This window comes from Microplitis mediator, chromosome 6 (assembly GCF_029852145.1).
Source record: "Microplitis mediator isolate UGA2020A chromosome 6, iyMicMedi2.1, whole genome shotgun sequence".
NCBI lineage: Eukaryota > Metazoa > Arthropoda > Insecta > Hymenoptera > Braconidae > Microplitis > Microplitis mediator.
The window spans coordinates 972,729-991,731 of NC_079974.1; the positions used below are offsets into that span (position 1 = coordinate 972,729).

The window sequence follows — 19,003 nt, forward strand, 5'->3', positions numbered from 1 at the left end:
CTAAAAGAATTTCTAGCATTAGCCGCTCCTAAGAAATAAATTATTTTGTTAAAAAAAAATATTTTCATGCGAAAGAAATTGAAAAGCAGCGCGACGCCGCCCAGTGCGAGTTAGTAACCGGTAAATGTCCGCCGCGCGCTGCTGCCAACTTGTGTGTGGTAATATTCTCTTGTACGATATAGATATATAAATATTTAGGTTTGACATTCAGGTATTCTCTCTTAATAGAGATACATTTTTTATTAATAATTAAGAATAATTCTACGCGTAATAAGTATTTTGTCACAAACAAAAATATGTTATTTAAATATTAATTATTATATTTACAAATATATATTTATATTATATGTAATTTGTGTATAATATTCAAGAAGAATTTCGAGGTTATAACCACAACAGGTAATTGAATTTTATTTTGTTTTTAATTAATTTTGAGTTAAAATAATGAAAAAATTCTAGTAACAATAGAAGCATTATTAATAATTATAGAATTAATAATATTAACAATAATAATAATAATAATATCAACAATAAATAATTTATTAAAATACATTTGAGTAATAATTTTATGAGCAAGCGATTTTTTTAATAAAATTGTTTTTAAAAAAAATTTAATTTTAATTGAAACGGAGTAATTCCTAATAAAAAAAATTAAAAACAAAATGGAAAATCTATCTTTTATTTTTTAATTTCGATAAATTAATTATTAAAAAAAATTTCATTTAGATTATTTTTTATATAGATTTAGCAATCTGAAAAATGTGGCAACAGCGCGCTTGATTTAACACGGCGGCGCAGCGTTCACCGCGCGAGTGACGAAGGATGAAAAAGTGATGCGGGTGACGAAGGGTTAAGCAAGTGCTCTTCTATAAGAGCCTTGCGCAAGGTCCATAGTTAACAGTGTCTCCCTCTACGCATGTGCCTTGCGCAGATTGTGTAGTATGGAACTGACTTAAAAATTGTGCATGATTTGCTTACGGTATTGTAGGTTAGAATATTGAAGATATTTCTAACATGGTGCAGCCAAAAGTTTCTTACGCATTTCTTGCCCAAGAAACTTGCAGCAGACACTTGCGCATGGCTCGCTCAAGACGCGGGGTATTCCCCATACTATTCTTTCCCCCACCAGTTTCAACTTGCGCAGATCTAGAGCAAGCCATGCGCAAGGTAGATTCTACATGCTTCGGCGCCGATTTTCTCTTAGAATTGAATAATAACTTCAACAAAATTCTTGTATAAGATTAGTGTAAGACTTGCAATTCAAATCTGCCCCAAATATCTGGAGCAAGACTCATAGGTGAATGGCGACACTAGCAACTAGCTAGAGAGCAGACTTGTATGATGAATCCTTTCTTTCTGTGTATGATCAGTTGATTGAAATTGAAATTTGTTATTTTACATTTATTTATTTTATGAAATATAATTTAAACTATAATTACTATTACAATAAACAATCATCAAGAATAAGTAAATTTTCATTGAGTAAATATATTTTAAAGTGAGATGTGTATTTTATAAAAAATATTTTATGTAATTTATTAAAAATGTCAAAAAAATTAAGCCTACTGAAATTTTGTACTCTTCCACGGCTTTAGATATGCTTAATTAAGGTAATAATAATTAATAGAATATTTAATTAACTATTCAGTTAATAACTTGATTAAGGATTACGTTACTATAAATTATACGATGTCTTTTTGCAGACATCAATATGATTTTAAATAATCTGTTTTTTTGAAATGACAATTACACAAAATGAGGTTCGTAAAATCATCCCTATCAGAAAACTCCATTCAGGAATCTATAGAAATCCATGTGGGAAAATTCGGATACCTGGATTCCTATACAAGTAGTCTATGGGAAACTATAAATACCCGGGTTCCATATGATAATTTTACGTAGGAAACTGTGGGTACCTGGTTTACCAAATAGGAAATCCATATGGAAAATTATGGATCTCTGGATTTTACTCTGAAAATTCCACATGAGAAACTATAAGTACCTAGATTCTCATATAAGAAATCCACACTGAAAACTATGGATACCTGAACTCCCATATAAGAATTTCACATAAAAAACTGTTGGTATACTTGGATTCCCATACAAAAAATACATATAAGAACTTGGATAGTGCTCCCCCCCTGAGATATCAGATTCGGGGCTCTGGTTCCAGGAAAAATATCTTATGAGGTACCCCTTCCACTCTTAAAAGATAGAGCTATTAAAAATAGAAGCATGCGCAGTCTTACTATCTATAAGTATATCTATGTGTATGTAAACAGCTGACTTATAGTAGCGGCTCAAGCGCATGCGCAAGTAAGTTCCACTGAGTGTAGTGGGGAAACTGAATTGAGGAGAAATGATATCTTACAGAGGGATATCTTAGGGGGGGAGCACTGTATTCAGGTTCCTATATGGATTTCTAACATAGGAAATCAGGTACAGTGCTCCCCCCTGAGATATCCCTCTGTAAGATATCATTTCTCCTCAATTCAGTTTTCCCACTACACTCAGTGGAACTTACTTGCGCATGCGCTTGAGCCGCTACTATAAGTCAGCTGTTTACATACACATAGATATACTTATAGATAGTAAGACTGCGCATGCTTCTATTTTTAATAGCTCTATCTTTTAAGAGTGGAAGGGGTACCTCATAAGATATTTTTCCTGGAACCAGAGCCTCGAGTCTGATATCTTAGGGGGGGGGGGAGCACTCTACCTGGATTTCTATGTAAAAAATTTATAATCATGGTGAACCATGTAAGTCCATAAAAGAATCTAATCTAGGTTCCCTATCAAATTTGTTTGGTTTGGATTCCTATAGAATATCACTGTATAAATCCCTAGGAAATTCAGACTAGATTCCCATGGGAAATCACATAAAAATCTATGCTGGATTCCTATAGGAAACCATATGAGAATCTAGGCTGAACTCCTACGTAGATTTTTTTGATAGGGATCACATTACTGTACAAAATTGATTAAGCAAATTGTTTTATGCTGTCAAGATAATTTAGTTACACATTCTCGGCTGATTTGTTAATAAATTTAACGGAGAACAGTTCAAAAGGCGGGGCACGAGGCTCCAAAATATCCTTATCTTTTTTTTTCGTAGTTTCATTAAAATATATTGATTTAAATTTTATTTTTTCTGAGTACTTTATTATGTTATGAATGCATACCAATTTCTATTTCCACAATAGAGGTTAAGTGGAGGAAGCTGTTTGGACTCAGTAACTGCCAATTGAGGAGAGAGGCTTATTACGGACAGGCTTATGAGGGGCAGTCGACTGTAATTATTGATTTCTAATTAATTTTGATTTCTTGTATTTCGTGTTTGTCGTGAAAAATCTTTAATTTGTTTTCTTAAAGATGAGCACCCATGACTTTTATTGGATCGTGGATATAACGTATCACGTGACCCGACACTAGATAGTTAAGTCTGCAAAAGAATAGGCTTTTCTCCCACTACTTAGCTGTTATGAGGTCCATGACTTTGCTCTAACACGCATGCGCAGTAATGACTTGATCGTAGAAAAATGGTGGGAGAAAAGTATATTCTGTTGCAGACTCAACTATACAATCCATATTTTTTTAGCACCACTTTTGAGCACTTCTCGGATGAAGATCCTCTCTAGAAGTAATTATTGGGTCGAATAATTTCTTTCAACATTTTTAGTAACGATTTAAAATAAATAACTACTATAAATGTTATTAACAACATTTTTTAATTTATTTAGAGATAAAATTATTGTCTATTAATTATTGAAATATATAATGTAGAGAAATAAGAGAAAGAACAGAACTGAGGTTTTAAAATTTTACATCAAATCATGCCCGAAGAATATGCTGCTAATTGACTAAAGTCAGCCTCATAAAATTTTATATTAAAATACAATCCTTCCTGATTGGTCGATAGTGTGATTTAATATATATCAAAACACTACTTTATATATTTAATCATGAAATTCTGATGAAAGGGCTGGAGTCTTTCTCTACTCAATAATTCAAGCCAATAACTACAGTCGACTCTGTCTAAAGGTTCTTTGCCTAAAGGTTCCTGGATATTCCCCCACCCGCTTTCTCGAGTGACGAATCACAATTCAGTTTTCGAGTGCTAACTTTAAATGCACGTTTTTTTGAGGTTATGTTTACTGCGCAGTGTGTTCGTTTTAGCGTGCGCCTCGGCGTTCGAGGGGAATATATTGTAGGGGAAGTGCTGATGGTAGGGAGGGAACCTTTAGACAATGGTCCTGTCCCGACGTGGAACCTTCAGACAGAGTCGACTGTAATCACTAATCACCTTTACTCTTATGACGTCACTTTGAATTTAGCTGCCTTGTTGACACGACCAAAATTTCTACTGCACATGCGCATTTAATTAATCAGCGCACGCATGTGTAGATCAATGCAACGTCACCTGAATTTTATAACCTTACATATTTCTATTAACTGATACGACATAACACCAAAGTTGACGTTTTTTTGAGTCAAGTTTTGTTAACAGGGGTTCGTACTTCTCTCTTTATTACACTTAAGTCCACGAACGGTACTATCTTTGTTACACTTGTGCAGTAAATTGAAACTTTGGCCGAATTTTTCTCTTAAACAAACGAATATTGTCGAACAATTTAAGCGCACTTCGTTAGATTAGACAGTGCATCAATGTGCGGTCTGTATTTTGTAATTAGAGATTTTGTTTCCGAAAAAAAATCAGCCGAAAATATCTGATAACGAAGTAGAAATCTCTTTAATACTAATAAAGTAAATCATTTTTATAAATCTGACTACATGACGCTGACTTTAGACATTTAGCGGTGATTTTCTTCGGGTATGAGTTAGATAATAGTATCTTACATATCTAGTGACATCGAATGTCATACTGGTGATTCCACAAGATGCATAAGATACTATTTATTAACTGTTTTCTTTCAACTAATGAGTGAAAACACTTCCAAGATTAAAAACTTCGATTGTAATTCAATCAGATTTAATTGGAAACAAACATTCAATCAGAATTGCTCACCCTGCTTAAAAAATCCGATAGATTCTTAGAGCTGTATGTACAAGGCCCTATACTTAACTATAGCACTTCTCATAGAACTCATATATCCTTATAAAATCTCTGTAGGAATTTATGAGAATCTATTGAATTCTATAAAATTTTCTAAACAGGGCAAGAGCGTTCCAAGTATCTGATTGAATTTCAATTATTTTGAATTGGGTTTAATCGGAAATTAATTGAGTTTATTTTTTTAATTTTCTGATTACATCTGATTAAATCCAATAGAAATTTTATAATCAGATTCAATCAGAAAATAAGAATTTATTTTTTTCCGATTACGTCAATAAAATTTTCCAATCGAAAATTATCGGAGTTTTTAGTCATGGTTACTAATAATTTATTTTATTTTACAATTTTTTACCCTGGCAGATCCTAATTACGGTAAATTACCGTAATTTACCGCGTTTTGCCGCAATTTACCATAAAATACGATATTTCTACCGCAAATTTGCCGCAATGTACGGCAATTTACAGTAATATAGGTAATTTTCGGTATTTTACTGTGAATCACTGTAAAAAATAAGGCAGTTTACCGTAATTTGTGGCCTTTTTACCGTAAGCACCGTATGCCTTTTTCTTTATACAGTGCAATACTTGACATTACGGTAAAATACCGCAGTCTTACGGTAAATTACCACCCGGTTATTGAAAGTTTGCAGTGAAAATGCCGTAAAATACCGTACATTTACCGTAAAAACCCGCAGATTGCCGATGTTACGTCATTTTACCGTAAAATACTGTAATTCTTCCGAAAACCGTAAATTACAGTAATTACTGTAAGTTACCGTAGTTTGGATCCGTCAGGATCCCTAGCGAATCCGAATTACGGTAAATACAGTGATTTACCGTAATTTACCGTGCCTAGCAGAATTACCGTAAATTACGGTAATCTACGGCAAATTACGGTAAATTGCCGTAATTTACCGTAATTATGCTAGGCGCCGTAAAATTACGGCAAATTGCGGCAATTTACCGTAATTTACGGCAAATTACTGTAATTTAGGTAAATTACTGTAATTTAGGTGAATTACTGTAATTTAGGTAAATTACCGTAATGTACGGTAAATTACCGTAATTTACGGTAGTTCTGCTAGGCACCGTAAATTACGGTAATCTACGGCAAATTACGGTAAATTGCCGTAATTTACCGTAATTATGCTAGGCGCCGTAAAATTGCGGTAAATTACGGCAATTTACCGTAATTTACGGTAATTTACGGTAATTCTGCTAGGCACCGTAAATTACGGTAAATCACTGTATTTACCGTAATTCGGATCCGCTAGGGATGAGCTGAAAAATCAAAAGAGTCCAAACCTGTTCTCCATTTTTCGATTTGAATAAAATATAAGGTGGGAATATTTAGTTTTTAAAATCACAACTTAATAAAACTGTCATGAAATATAATTTTATTTTAATGCGGAATAATCGCATTACTAATTGTTGATGTGACATTGGTAAAAATCATTGGTACTGCTGTTGTTGATGTTGTATTAAGAGCAGTTCCTAATAGTATTGCTGTTTTGTTCGCAATAATTGAAGTAGTCAAAAATGTTGCCATTTTTGTAGTTGCTGTTGTCACTAATGTATTTGATATTTTACTTATTTTTTTGACTGTCGGAAGAGTTGTGTATTTGATACTGCTCGTTAAAATTTCAGTTGTTGTATTATTACTTATCAACGTTATCGGTGTTGCAGCTGTTAATAAATTCGAACAAAGTTCTTTTGTAGAAACTGGATGAGCAAGAAGTGCATCCAACATATAAGCTATTAATGATCCAAGAGTAAGACCAGTAGTGTATGATAAAGTCATGATATTTCCTGCTAGCTCACGATGTTCTTCAGGAACTTTACTTGGCGCTTGGATCATTGGAACACTACCGACTATACCATTCGTAAGTCCAAGTAACCATGAGAACATTAGTGGATAAATTTCATTAGATAAAAGTGGCGCGTGCCTTGGAATTGCACATAAAAGAAAAAGAGGAATAAGAATTACACGCGCAGCAGAAAAATATAGCAGTTGCGTTCGTGTCCATTCGTAGGGTATCGATGCTAAAATTTTTCCAAGTAAATCAGCACCATTGAATGCTGCCATTAATATTACTGGCATCCATGATTCAAATTTGCAGGATATTATCTCAGATACAATGCCAGGGTAGAGACAAAGTGTAACGAAATAAGCTACGCCAATGCTTGCCATGTAAGGAAAAATGAGCTTTGCAACTTCAAGTCTTGCTAATAATCCCCCTGAAATTGTAATTATGGTCAGTACTTGATATAATTTATTATTTATTCGGTTTACTTTCTACATAGCAATCTTGTTCAAGGCTTGAGCAAACCTGGTCTTAAGTTCGGTAGACGTTAGTGTCTTTTCCTGCCTACACGGAAAAGAATAGATAGGAATGGTTACTGTGCTACACAAGAATGATCGTAAAGTATGCAAAAATTAATTAAAGAATGGGTCGTTTTTACATACGACTGAGTACAATCCAACATAGCAACCATTACTATGTTACACATTATGTCGAAAACATGAATGGTTATCGTGTTTATAATCACCATTCGCTTTCCAGATAATACAGGCTCCTTTCAGCAGTCAATGTGTTACTATATCCCTGGCGGTTTTGAATCACCCTGGAAACAGCCTGGAAACACTCTGGGAGTGTAAACAGGGTGGAATCACGGTGGATCCAGGGTTGTAACACAGTGGGTTTGTGCCATTTTATCACCGTGTATACACCGTGTAACTACCGTGATTCCACCATGATTCCAGGGGAATTCCAGGGTGATTCAAAACCGCCAGGGATAAAATAGGTTTAGGTCCTGTGTGGAGATGCGAAAAACTCCCCGGACAAATGCGTTCCATCGTCGTTCAGCATAGTAACTATTCTTGTGCTAGACAGGAACTGTTGCTTTCAGTCACGTGTCTGAGTGCTGTTTACAATATTAGTTCCCGTTAAACAGTAGTCAGACATGTGACTGAAAACAGCAGTTCCTGTCCAGCACAGGAATGGTTACTATGCTGAACGACCATGGAACCCATTTGTCCGGGGAGTCTTTCGCATCTCCACACAGGACCTATACCTATTTTATATAGTAACACATCGACTGCTGAAAGGAACCTGTATTATCTGGACTGTGAACACGATAACCAGTCATGTTTTCGACATGATGTGTAACATAGTAATGGTTGCTATATTGGATTGTACTCAGTCGTATGTAAAAACGACCCATTCATTAATTAATTTTTACATACTTTACGATCATTCTTGTGTAGCACAGTAACCATTCCTATCTATTTTTTTCCGTGTATGTGTCTTGCTGCAGATACTTGTGGCCGAATTTCAATAGCAAGTCTAGTGCAAGCCTTGCACAAGACATTTGTGCCAGATTATAACTCAATTCTGAAGGAAGACTATAGTTGAAAATAGTTGCGTATGTCTTTCTCAAGATCTACTCAAGGCTCAGAATCGACCTTGAGCCTTGAGCAGATCTTGAGCAAGCCATACAAGTACCTGCCGTAAGTTACTGGTGCAAGAAATGCGCAAGAAACTTTTCAACTACTCGTATCTAAGATATCTTCAATATTCTTGTGTACAATGCCTTGAGCAAGTTATGCTCAAGTCTTGATGGCGATTTATTGCTACATGATCTTGCGCAAGACACATACGTAGAAAAAGACACTAGTGACTAAAGGTTTCGCTTAAAACACTGGTACCAGAATCTTGCTCAAGCTTTTGTTACGTTGGTATTTAAAAGACTTACTTTTAATGCCTGACCAAGGTTTACTGGTTTGGTTGCTAGAAAACCCTCGCATCACAACAACATCTTCGACTTTATATTTTGGTCCAGTACCACTTGAGGGATTCCCTGATGGACCATTGGGTTCGTACACTGGGTTGCTGAAGGAAAATGCTGAATATTGGGCGCCACTTGGATCGCCGTTAGAATCTACAGCCAAAGGACTCGTTTGAAGCTTTAATATTCCATATTGTCCTTTACTTGAATCAACTTGTTCCAAGGGATCCATTAAACCGATATCTTCAGTGGGTTCAAGTGTTATTTTATTACGTTCCTGGCAAAGGTTTACGTAGAATTTAACAAATTCTGTCTTTCTGACCAGTTGATAGAGAAATGAACACATGAGAATTGTCGATATAGATAACATGAAAAATATGGAAGTATTGCCACGTTCATTATCAATAATAGATTTTGTAATTAGTCGATTAATTGACACCCAAAAACCCGCTAAACTTTCTCCTGTCATTACTGCCTGAGTATATCTTGATGGTAACATTGATGTATATCCGTAAAAGCTTGATTGTTGGACTAAAATATAAATACCGTTAAATTAATCTGGTAATTTCGTGCTAATTGGGATTCCGATGTAGGGAATACGAAAAACTTATTGGAATAAAAAATTTAATAAAAAAACTATTACCCGGAAAGAAAATTATGGCAGCGGTTCCTATAATTTTGTGAAATTTTTTCCTATACCATCATAGGAATTACGACCATAAATTATGGGAGCAGTTCCTATAGTTATAGGAATGTTTCCCATATAGGAATACTTTCTATAATATTATAGGAACCATTCCCATAATATTATGGGAACGGTTCCTATAATAGTATGGGAACTATTCCCATAATATTATGGGAATGATTCCCATAATGCAATTGGAATGGTTCCCATACCATTATGGGAAGCATTCCCATAATATTATGGGAATAGTTCCCATACTATTATAGGAACCATTCCTATAATATTATGGGAATGGTTCCCATATTATCATGAAAAAATTAATTTAAAGAAGTGTGGTAATCACTTCTATAATACACAGAAATATTATTTAACATAAAAACAAAAATTCAAACATTGAAAAAAAAAATCGTATTTGGCAAAAAAACATTAAAATTTTTAACAAGACTTTTTTGTCAGCACAAAACATTCAAGAAAATTTTAATTTTGGGAAATTTCTACACTATTGTGCAAAAAAAAAATTTTATGATATTATAGGGATGGTTCCCATAACATTATGGGAATAGTGCCCATAATATTATAGGAATAGTTCCTATACCAATATGGGAACCATTTCCATAATAGTATGGGAACGATTCCCAAACCATTATGGAAATGGTTCCCATAATGATATGGGAATGGTTCCCATAATATTATGAGAACCATTCCCATAATGGTATGGGAACCATTCCCATATTATGATGGGAACCATTCCCATATTATGATGGGAACCATTCCCATATTATGATGGGAACTATTCTCATACTAATATGGGGATGGTTCCCATAATATATATGAACCATACCTATAGTAGTATAGGTACTATTCCCATACCATTATGGGAACCATTCCCATAATGCATAGCAAAACTTCCCATAATTTTCTTTCCGTGTAGATGAATTATTCAAATGTAAAATTATTTAATTATACAATAAATTTAAACCATTACCTGTACATCCTACCGAAACAACTGCTACTGCAATTAAGTTAATTGTATATGACGTAGCCACCCCAAAAAGTTCCCACCATATTTCTGATATAACGACAAAGTTAAGAGTAACAAATGAAACAAGATATCCTAAAAAAAATTCGTTAAATAAAAATTAGTTATATGAATAATATAATAGTATATTATGTAACAAGGGATGAAACAAAACGATTCCAGACCAGGGTGAAGTTCGCTGCACGAGCCGTAAGCGAGAATATTTTTTCATAATACCAGCATCAAAACTTAAAGTTTCAGTGTCTCTACAGCCAGAAAAAACAGCCTAATTTCAGCTCAATACCGCGAACAAATATTAGGAAATAAAAAGTTAACGTAAGAGAGCTAAAATCCACCTTTTTACGAGAGTCCGTTTCCTCACCCTTTTGAGTACAAATGCGCTGCAAAGCCCCTATTTCTTCCCCAATACGGGAAATTCACAGCACGTGTGTGCCTGGAATAGGCGAGGAAATGGCCTCCCATGAAACGGAGGTGGACTTCGTTCCCGTTACATTACCCTGATTAAGGGGTTAGGGGTACTCAGGGGTATGAAAAAATGATGATTTTCAATAATTTTTTTTTTGTAGTTAATTACTTTATTTGACAAAAATAAAAACATAGCTTTATTAGAACACGTTTCGATTTGACTTCACGAAAATTTCAAAAAAAAAAATTAATAATTCAAAAAGTTATCGCTGTTTTTGTAGAGCCCGTTCCTCCCGAAGTCCTTTGCGGTGATCATCATAAGTCCTTGGAGATTCATCTAAAATCAATCGGACAAGAAAAATTAGTTTTATTAATAGATAATCTTGTGCCTGATCGAAGCTTTTTTTTTTTTTTTCGAAATTAACAAAATGGCGGCCTCAGGAAATTTTTTTCAAATTTTCGAGAAAAAAACCGACAGTTTATTGTTAAAAAAAAATCGAAATTTTTGAAAAAAAAAAAAATCCTTCGATCAGGCACGAGTTTTTAATGTATTTCAAAAGTACAATAAATTTTATTGAAATCTACCGAGCAGTTTTTAAGTTACAGTGATCACCAGTTCAGAAAACATAGTTTTGAGAAAAACGCATTTAAAGTTTTGCTATGGATTTATGTCGAATTATAAGAATTATTTAATAACTTACACTGAGTCATCTATTCCTGGACCATATAATAGCTCTTCAGCCGACATAGCAGCTTCCAAAATATCGATTTGCTGGTGCCTACGTTGCAATCGACCTTCTCGGGTGTTATCATTAGCGCGCTTATCTGCTACTTTGATACGTGCAGCATCCATTCTTTCTGCATACCGATGAGAATTAGGCCCACAATTAAGTCCTAGTGTATTCATCAAGACTAATAATGAATTTATACCCTCATTAAATATACACATAGCAACGTATGCAGCTATTTGTACGATAGTAAAACTAGTATTTACCGTTTTTGGACATATTTTCCATACTAGTTGGTTAAAGCTTTCATTATTATTCTGATTGAATCCACCTACACATCTTGAAAGTAAATTTTCATTACTAAGATCTTCGTATATAGGCTTGATAGCTTTTAAAACATCAGAAGGTAAAGGAGAATAATCGTGAGAAAAGGTATCAAGCTCTCCTCTTGCTTCAGCGCGCTGGTAAGAGCACCAAGATTCTTCGCCTTTTGGACACATATCATGATTCGGTTTTTCATCACTCGAGCCGTAGTGATAAAAGGTTGCCATTATAGCAGATTTCATATTTTCAATAGAATCACAATGCCGGCGTATTGCTAAACCATAGTACACAGTTAGTTTGTCTATTAATTTTCCTGTGAGCTTACCTCGACCACCAAGACCTTTTTGTTTACTCTTCAGCGTACGTAATCGACTCCCCATCCGCTTTTGGACATGCCCTATACATTCCTTTTTATTTACAGTTGTATTTTCGTAAGGATCTGATTTTATAATTCCTGAATAGGTCTTGGAGTCACCATCACCAATATAGTTGGCATACTTAACTCCATATTTAGTTTCAGAATACGAAAACATTTCGACCATCGCATCCACCTCCATTTTCCCAGAAGACCCTTGATGATTAGCAGAACACACATCTTCATGCGATTGATACCATTCCTCGAACTCAACAGTATTTGTTTTTTTTTTCCAATACTCACATAGCTTACAATATGCACTTTTAATGTTTATGTCAAGAATCTTTCCAGTAAAATAGCCAATTATAGAAGAAACTCCAAATGACGATGTATATCCCCGTTTTTGCCAGGTTCCATCTCCCGATACAGTTAGATGATTTATATCTTCATTTTCAGTTGTTGGCATTGCTTGCTTTTCTTCATTCACAGCTTTCGTCATGAAGGTTTCTGCGACGGCTTTACTACAATTCAAAATCTGTTTCAGTAAAATTGTATGCGTAGATTTATCTAAAAAAGACGGCATGTCCATCAGGCCGCAAAACTTGCACAATCCTTCGTATCCTATTCCTAGTATTCTCATTACAAAAATGAAACGTCTGTTTATTTCATAAGAATGCCCAACGAAAGAACAGGAAGGAATATATTCATTTCCACAGTTATTACATGCAACTACAATTTTGAATCCCAGCCCACGTGTACTTGCTGTTTGAAACACTACATTTCCATCACATTTTTTACATTTTATAAGAGCAGAAATTGCAGTGAATACCTGAATAAAATTTATTATTCGAAATTCAGTACTGCTGTCTTCAGGTACATCATCTTCAGTGTTTTGTTTTAATTTTTTAGAAGATGTACTCTGAATACTTTCATCACGTTCGGCTGTTTTCGGATTAAAAACATTCTTTCTTTTGACTGAACGCGACTTATTAATTTTTTCAGAACTCCGAAGTTCTCTTGAAACCTTTCTAGAATCACGTCCCATGGTTAATAATTTAATTCACTTGAGAAATAATTTATCACAAAACTATCGACTGATCAGTGCAACGACTACAGGTATACTGGCAACCAAAAATTATTTTTCAGTTCTTGTACTACCTACAAATTGTGAATATATATATATATATATATATATATATATATATATATATATATATATATAATTATAAATACATTAAAATGGGGAGATATTCATGACAATGAAACCCGAAAGGTCGGTTGCTTGCAGCTGTTTCTAGCTACCTGCACTCGAATGCCACGTAGCACCCGAGCGTCCTTTGGTCATTGTTAAATAACTCGAAAAGAATTTGTCGGATTCACTTCAAATTTTCACACAATATTTTTAAAATATTATACTTTAAGAAAATGCAAAAAAAAAAAAATCGATTTTTTGAAAATTCTGACTACCCCTAACCCCTTAAAAATACTCACCCTAGCGGTTTTGAATCACCCTGGAAACACGGTGATTCCACCGTGTTTCCACTCCCAGGGTGTTTCCAGGCTGTTTCCAGGGTGATTCAAAACCGCCAGGGCATTGAAAAGTATTGAAAATTATTTAAATTTTTTTCAATCCATACGGAGATTTTGAAAAATATGAAACGGAATTGAAATTTCGATCATTTGAATACTTTATAATTCTTACAATGGAATTCAAAAGTATTGAAAAGAATTCAATCTTTCATCATTTTAAAAAAAGATTCGAAAATGTGAATTCATTTTAATTTATTTCAATTCAATTCATTACGCGGTGCATACACCGTAGAACCACGGTGGTGAAATAGCACAAAGCCACCGTGGAATCACGGTAGATACACCGCGTAATCACAGTGGATACACTGTGTATACCCGGTGGTGAAATGGAACAAACCCACCGTGTAACCATGGTGGATCCATGGTGTTTACACTTCCACAGTGTTTCCACCGTGATTCAAATCTGCGAGGGCAATATCTGATGTTTGTGTACAGAAAAAAAAAATAATAAAAAATTTTTCTCTGTAAACATGTTTTCAAACTCAAATTACCAAATCTATTCTAGCTAAGAATAAGATATATTTTTAACCTTATAGTAAGCTGAATTGTCACTGCTTATGCAAACTAAGACTGCAAGCTTTATGTTAGCGATCCATAGCGTTACCAACTAACCTTGTGTTAACCATAGTTTGTTAGCTAATTTTAGGCTAAAACTGATAAAATCCCATACAGGAGCTGCCAGAGTTGAACAACGGGCCCCTACTTGGCCCAGCACTGGGGAACCTAGCGTTGGCACACCTATATTGGCCCAGGCTTGGGCCAGGACTGGGTAACCTAGCCTTGGCCGTTACAATGATTACCCGGGCTTGGGCCAAGACTGGGTAACCTAGTCTTGGCCGCTACAATGATTACCCAGGCTTGGGCCAAGACTGGGTAACTTAGCCTTGGCCGTCCAATGGCAACCCAGACTTGGGCCAAGGTAGTATTACCCAAGTTTGGATATACCTATGGTTTATATAAGTGGATCATATAAATGTACCAGTTCAACGTTAGTAGGTTCGTCCAGTAGCTACCGTTCGGACCCAGTAATCAGAAGGACGGCAGTTCGCGCCCAGAGTCCAGCAGAATTTTCACCGAGTTTTTTTCACATCATTTACCTCCCTTACATAATTAAAACGTTATTGAACATGAACTCTACGAGGTTAATAATAATCAATTTTTTTTAATTAAATTTATTCGTTTCCTGGAAGCCTGGGCCAGGTCTGGCAACCAAGCATGGGCCAGGTCTGGCAACCAGGCTTGGCCCGAGATTATTATTCCAGGCTTCTACCAAGGCTGGGCCAAGACTGGCTTACAAGCCTGGCCCAAGGTTCTACAAAGTTGGGCCAAGTCTGGGCCAAGCCTGGGCCTGTGGTACTTTCCTCTCTGGGATTAGCTTAATGCAAGCTAATTCCATTGATTACTTTCTACCTGGGACCATTGGTCTAAAATCGTTTTGTTTCATTTCTTGTCATACAATGAACTATTATTGAATCTTACCAAATGCAATCCTTGTATTTAGAGATATTGTTTCTACAAGAATGTTATTAGCACAGACAGCAAAAAATGCCATGGTTATATATACAACTGACATATCAAACACCACTGTCGTGCCTGGATATCGTGCTTGAAAATAATCTACTGGAATAACAAAGCTGAAAAATATCATATTATTAATATCAACATTCGTCTGCAAGCAGTAACACCTTTGAAATAATTTGATCAATGTACAGTCGACTACCCATCATAAGCCTAGTCTAGGGGTTGCAGGGAAAACTTTTCTTGGAATTTCAAGCTCCCACTACCGTGCGCTTAGTTTTGTTCTCCACTACCCGTAATAAATTATATTTTACTTAATATTGATTCAATGACTCTGCGAAACATAGACAGTAAATTTTCTATTTTTCCCTATTGTTAGTTTACAAGTTTAACAATTTTAACGGTGGCTTATAACGGGTTGTCTGGTACGAAATTCAAAGAAGTGGTTAAGAGGGGGAAGTTGTTTGGAATCAGTAATTGCCGTTTGAGGGGAAGAGGGTTATTACGGACAGGCTAATGACGGGTAGCCGACTGTATGTTTGTTATTTTACCTATTGTACGGTAATAAAAATCCTGCACCCGCGAGTATCAAAGCAAGATAAACAAAATTATAACGATCTGTCGGAGGAGTTATATGATCTAATCCATTAGAAAACTTAAACTCGTTTACACCCCTGGCCTTGCCGAGCTGCACGTAACCACGACTCAAATTTTCATCCATATTGCAACTATTTTCAAACTATCTGTCACTAGAAATTGTTGAACGAGCCCTCTTTAAGGGCTCATCATTTCATTTTTTTAAACTAAACAATTACTTTCACCCCTTTTCTGTTATTACTTTTCACTATTGTTACTTATTTTCACTTTTCATTTATATAATATGACAGAAAATGAATAAAGGAAGCTCTGTACTTTTATTTCCAGCTAGACTCGTTTATCAAGCGCATGCTTTGAAAATCGCATTGATTTCAGCGCACGCATTCTCTCGGAATTTTTTTCTCTCTCATTCCTTCTATATTCGTTTTTTCTTTATATTCTATACTATAAATATTAAAAAAATAAACTACTGATAATTTAAAAAAATATTTATCTATAGATACATTAAGTAATTTTTTTTTATTCTTTTATTCAATGGCATTAATTATTTAAATTTTCTAGGATTAAACGCTATAAGAAAAAAAATTTTTGTTAATAAATAAAACTGACTATTCAATATAAAGATCATCTTATAAATTTTGTTTTTTGTTAAATTTAAACTTTCGCGCCAATAATTGTTTTGTACCTGTAGTTAGTACAACAGAACTTTTTTTTCATTAAAGTTATTAATTTTTTATTTTATTATTAAGTAAAAATCCATACGCAAGTTCAAGGTCGACCTTAGAGGCTGTTTCAAAACATCTGGAGACCAACACAGGAAAAAAGAATTTCTTGGCGTAAAAAAATTTTTACTCGCTCCAAGAAATTTTTTGAATTATGAATTAAAAATGGAAAATTTTTTTAGTTCAAATCCATATAAGGATTAGTGAAGATGGTTGGAGATGGGTGAAGATGAGGCTCTCCATGTCTTCCTACAAAGAGTGGCCTGTAACTTTGCTCCTGTTGGGAATAACCCATCACAATATAAATGTTTTTTGTTCATAATGATGTCCTTTAGTAGGAAAAATCTTAAAAAGTCCTGGAAAAAATATATTTTTTGAGTTATCGACGCCGGACAGATGCGGGCAGATGACGGTGTCTATCCCTGATTTAAAAAATCGATTTAAAGAGATTTGCAATGTTAAATGCCCATAAGAAGAGAGATTCAAAAATATTCAAGGTATTCAAAAGTATTTAAAAGTATTAAAAAAATTTTTTTTTGAATCCCTTTAAATCGATTTTTTTAATCAGGGATGGCTTTTGATGAATATTGTCCTGTAACTTTGCTCCTGTTGGGAATAACCCATCACAATATAAATGTTTTTTGTTTATTATGATGTCCTTTAGTAGGAGAAACCCTAAAATGTCTTGGGAAAAATTTATTTTCTGAGTTCAGATCCATATGAGGATAAATTAAGATAAATGAGGATGACACTTTTCATGTCTTCCTACGAAGAATGGACCGTAACTTTGCCCCCGTTGGGAATAACCTATCACAATATTAACGTTTTTTAACTTCCCGCTAAGAAAATTGGAAATTTTCAAAAATTCGGGAAGTTATTGATCTCGGTCTGATTTTCGAAAATCTAATTTCTAAGAGATGTTGACATTTTGAGCTTCTAGGAAACTATTCTGACTAATTTCAAGATGATGCCCGAATGTATGTATGTATGTACGTTAGGGTGTTTCATATTTAGGTGATATTTTTTTTTTCTGTCCTACCTGGAAAACTAACAATTAATAGTACAAAAAAAATGTTCCCGCTTGAAAAAAAATTCTAAGTCAATTAGGGGCTTAGCGCATCGAAAAATTCGATTTCCCATTTAAATAACATGGGAAAAAAAATTTTTTTTAGTTTGGAATTTTTTACCTCGGCAATGGCTTATTGTACGAATAAGCCCAGCATACATTTTTCTCGGAAATTCAACGCTCTATAAAAAAAGTCTTATCATTTTTCAATAAATCCATCTGTTCAAAAGTTATTGGAGCTCGAAGTCAAGTTAAAGTTAATTTCGAGATCTTTTTACTTTTTCGGCGAAACTATCGGACTCATCGTAAAATGCCATAGAATCTTTTTTGTAGACAATTTTATTTCCTACAAATTATCTCTGATTAACTTTTTTTTACTTCTGCATTGTTTTCTAGTTATTTCCATTTTAATGCCAAGCTCCTAAAAAAATAGTGTTCTGATCAATTTTAAGAGCTTGGCATTAAAATGGAAATAACTAGAAAACAATGCAGAGTTAAAAAAAAATTTATCCGAGATAATTTGTAGGAAATAAAATTGTCTACAAAAAAGATTTCATGACATTTTATGATAAGTCCGATAGTTTCGCCGAAAAAGTAAAAAGATCTCGAAATTCACTCTAACTTGACTTCGAGGTCCAATAACTTTTGAACAGATGGATTTATCAAAAAATGATAAGAGACTTTTTTTGTAGAGCGTTAAAATTCCCTACAAAAATGTATGCTGGGCTTATTCGTACAATAAGCCATTGCCGAAGTCAAAAATTCCAAACTAAAAAACATTTTTTTTTCCCATGTTATTTAAATGGGAAATCAAATTTTTCGATCTGCTAAGCCCCTAATTGACTTAGCATTTTTTTCAAGCGGGAATATTTTTTTTGTACTATAAATTGTTAGTTTTTCAGGTAGGACAGAAAAAAAAATATCGCCTAAATATGAAACACCCTAATGTACGTAGGGGAAGGGGGGCAAAACGGGCCACCTAAAATTTTTGATGCCTCGAAATATTAGGGGGCAAAATGGGCCCCCCAAAGTTTTTAACATGAAAAGTGTTTGGAGCGGGGAAGGGGCAAAATGGGACATTGAGGCAAAATGGGCCACTGAGGTAAAATGG

At 34.5% G+C, this 19,003-nt stretch overlaps 2 protein-coding genes across 5 annotated transcripts; both read right to left on the reverse strand.

Moving 5' to 3' along the window:
- Positions 1-6,453: 6,453 nt before the first annotated feature.
- Positions 6,454-16,456, reverse strand: LOC130669376 (equilibrative nucleoside transporter 4). Its single transcript, XM_057472239.1, has 5 exons — positions 16,059-16,456; positions 15,469-15,623; positions 10,534-10,662; positions 8,831-9,394; positions 6,454-7,312 (listed from the first exon to the last, which is right to left on the reverse strand). Exons 1-5 carry the CDS (start codon positions 16,226-16,228, stop codon positions 6,477-6,479), a joined length of 1,854 nt encoding a protein of 617 aa, XP_057328222.1. The 5' UTR covers positions 16,229-16,456; the 3' UTR covers positions 6,454-6,476.
- On the reverse strand, positions 11,156-14,634 carry LOC130669377 (uncharacterized). 4 transcript variants are annotated; one of them, XR_008990166.1, is made up of 3 exons: positions 11,987-13,552; positions 11,694-11,886; positions 11,156-11,329 (listed from the first exon to the last, which is right to left on the reverse strand). XR_008990166.1 is itself a non-coding variant. In XM_057472242.1 (3 exons), the coding sequence occupies exons 1-3, from the start codon at positions 14,613-14,615 to the stop codon at positions 11,326-11,328; spliced, it is 1,245 nt and encodes a 414-aa protein (XP_057328225.1). In that variant the 5' UTR covers positions 14,616-14,634; the 3' UTR covers positions 11,156-11,325. The 4 variants fall into 4 exon arrangements, 2 of the variants coding, with proteins under 2 accessions (XP_057328225.1, XP_057328224.1); XR_008990167.1 differs by having other exon boundaries at positions 11,694-11,904; XM_057472242.1 differs by adding an exon at positions 14,602-14,634 and having other exon boundaries at positions 11,694-12,920.
- Positions 16,457-19,003: the final 2,547 nt, after the last annotated feature.

What these genes read in the sequence shown, in the direction of transcription:
- LOC130669377 (XM_057472241.1), bottom strand. Translation starts at nt 13,444, where the DNA reads ATGGGACGTGATTCTAGAAAGGTTTCAAGAGAACTTCGGAGTTCTGAA.
- LOC130669376 (XM_057472239.1), bottom strand. Translation starts at nt 16,228, where the DNA reads ATGGATGAAAATTTGAGTCGTGGTTACGTGCAGCTCGGCAAGGCCAGG. An exon ending in TTTTTATTACCGTACAATAG is followed by an intron (nt 15,624 to 16,058) that starts GTAAAATAACAA and finishes GATATTTTTCAG; the next exon opens with CTTTGTTATTCCAGTAGATT. An exon ending in AAATACAAGGATTGCATTTG is followed by an intron (nt 10,663 to 15,468) that starts GTAAGATTCAAT and finishes AATTTTTTTTAG; the next exon opens with GATATCTTGTTTCATTTGTT.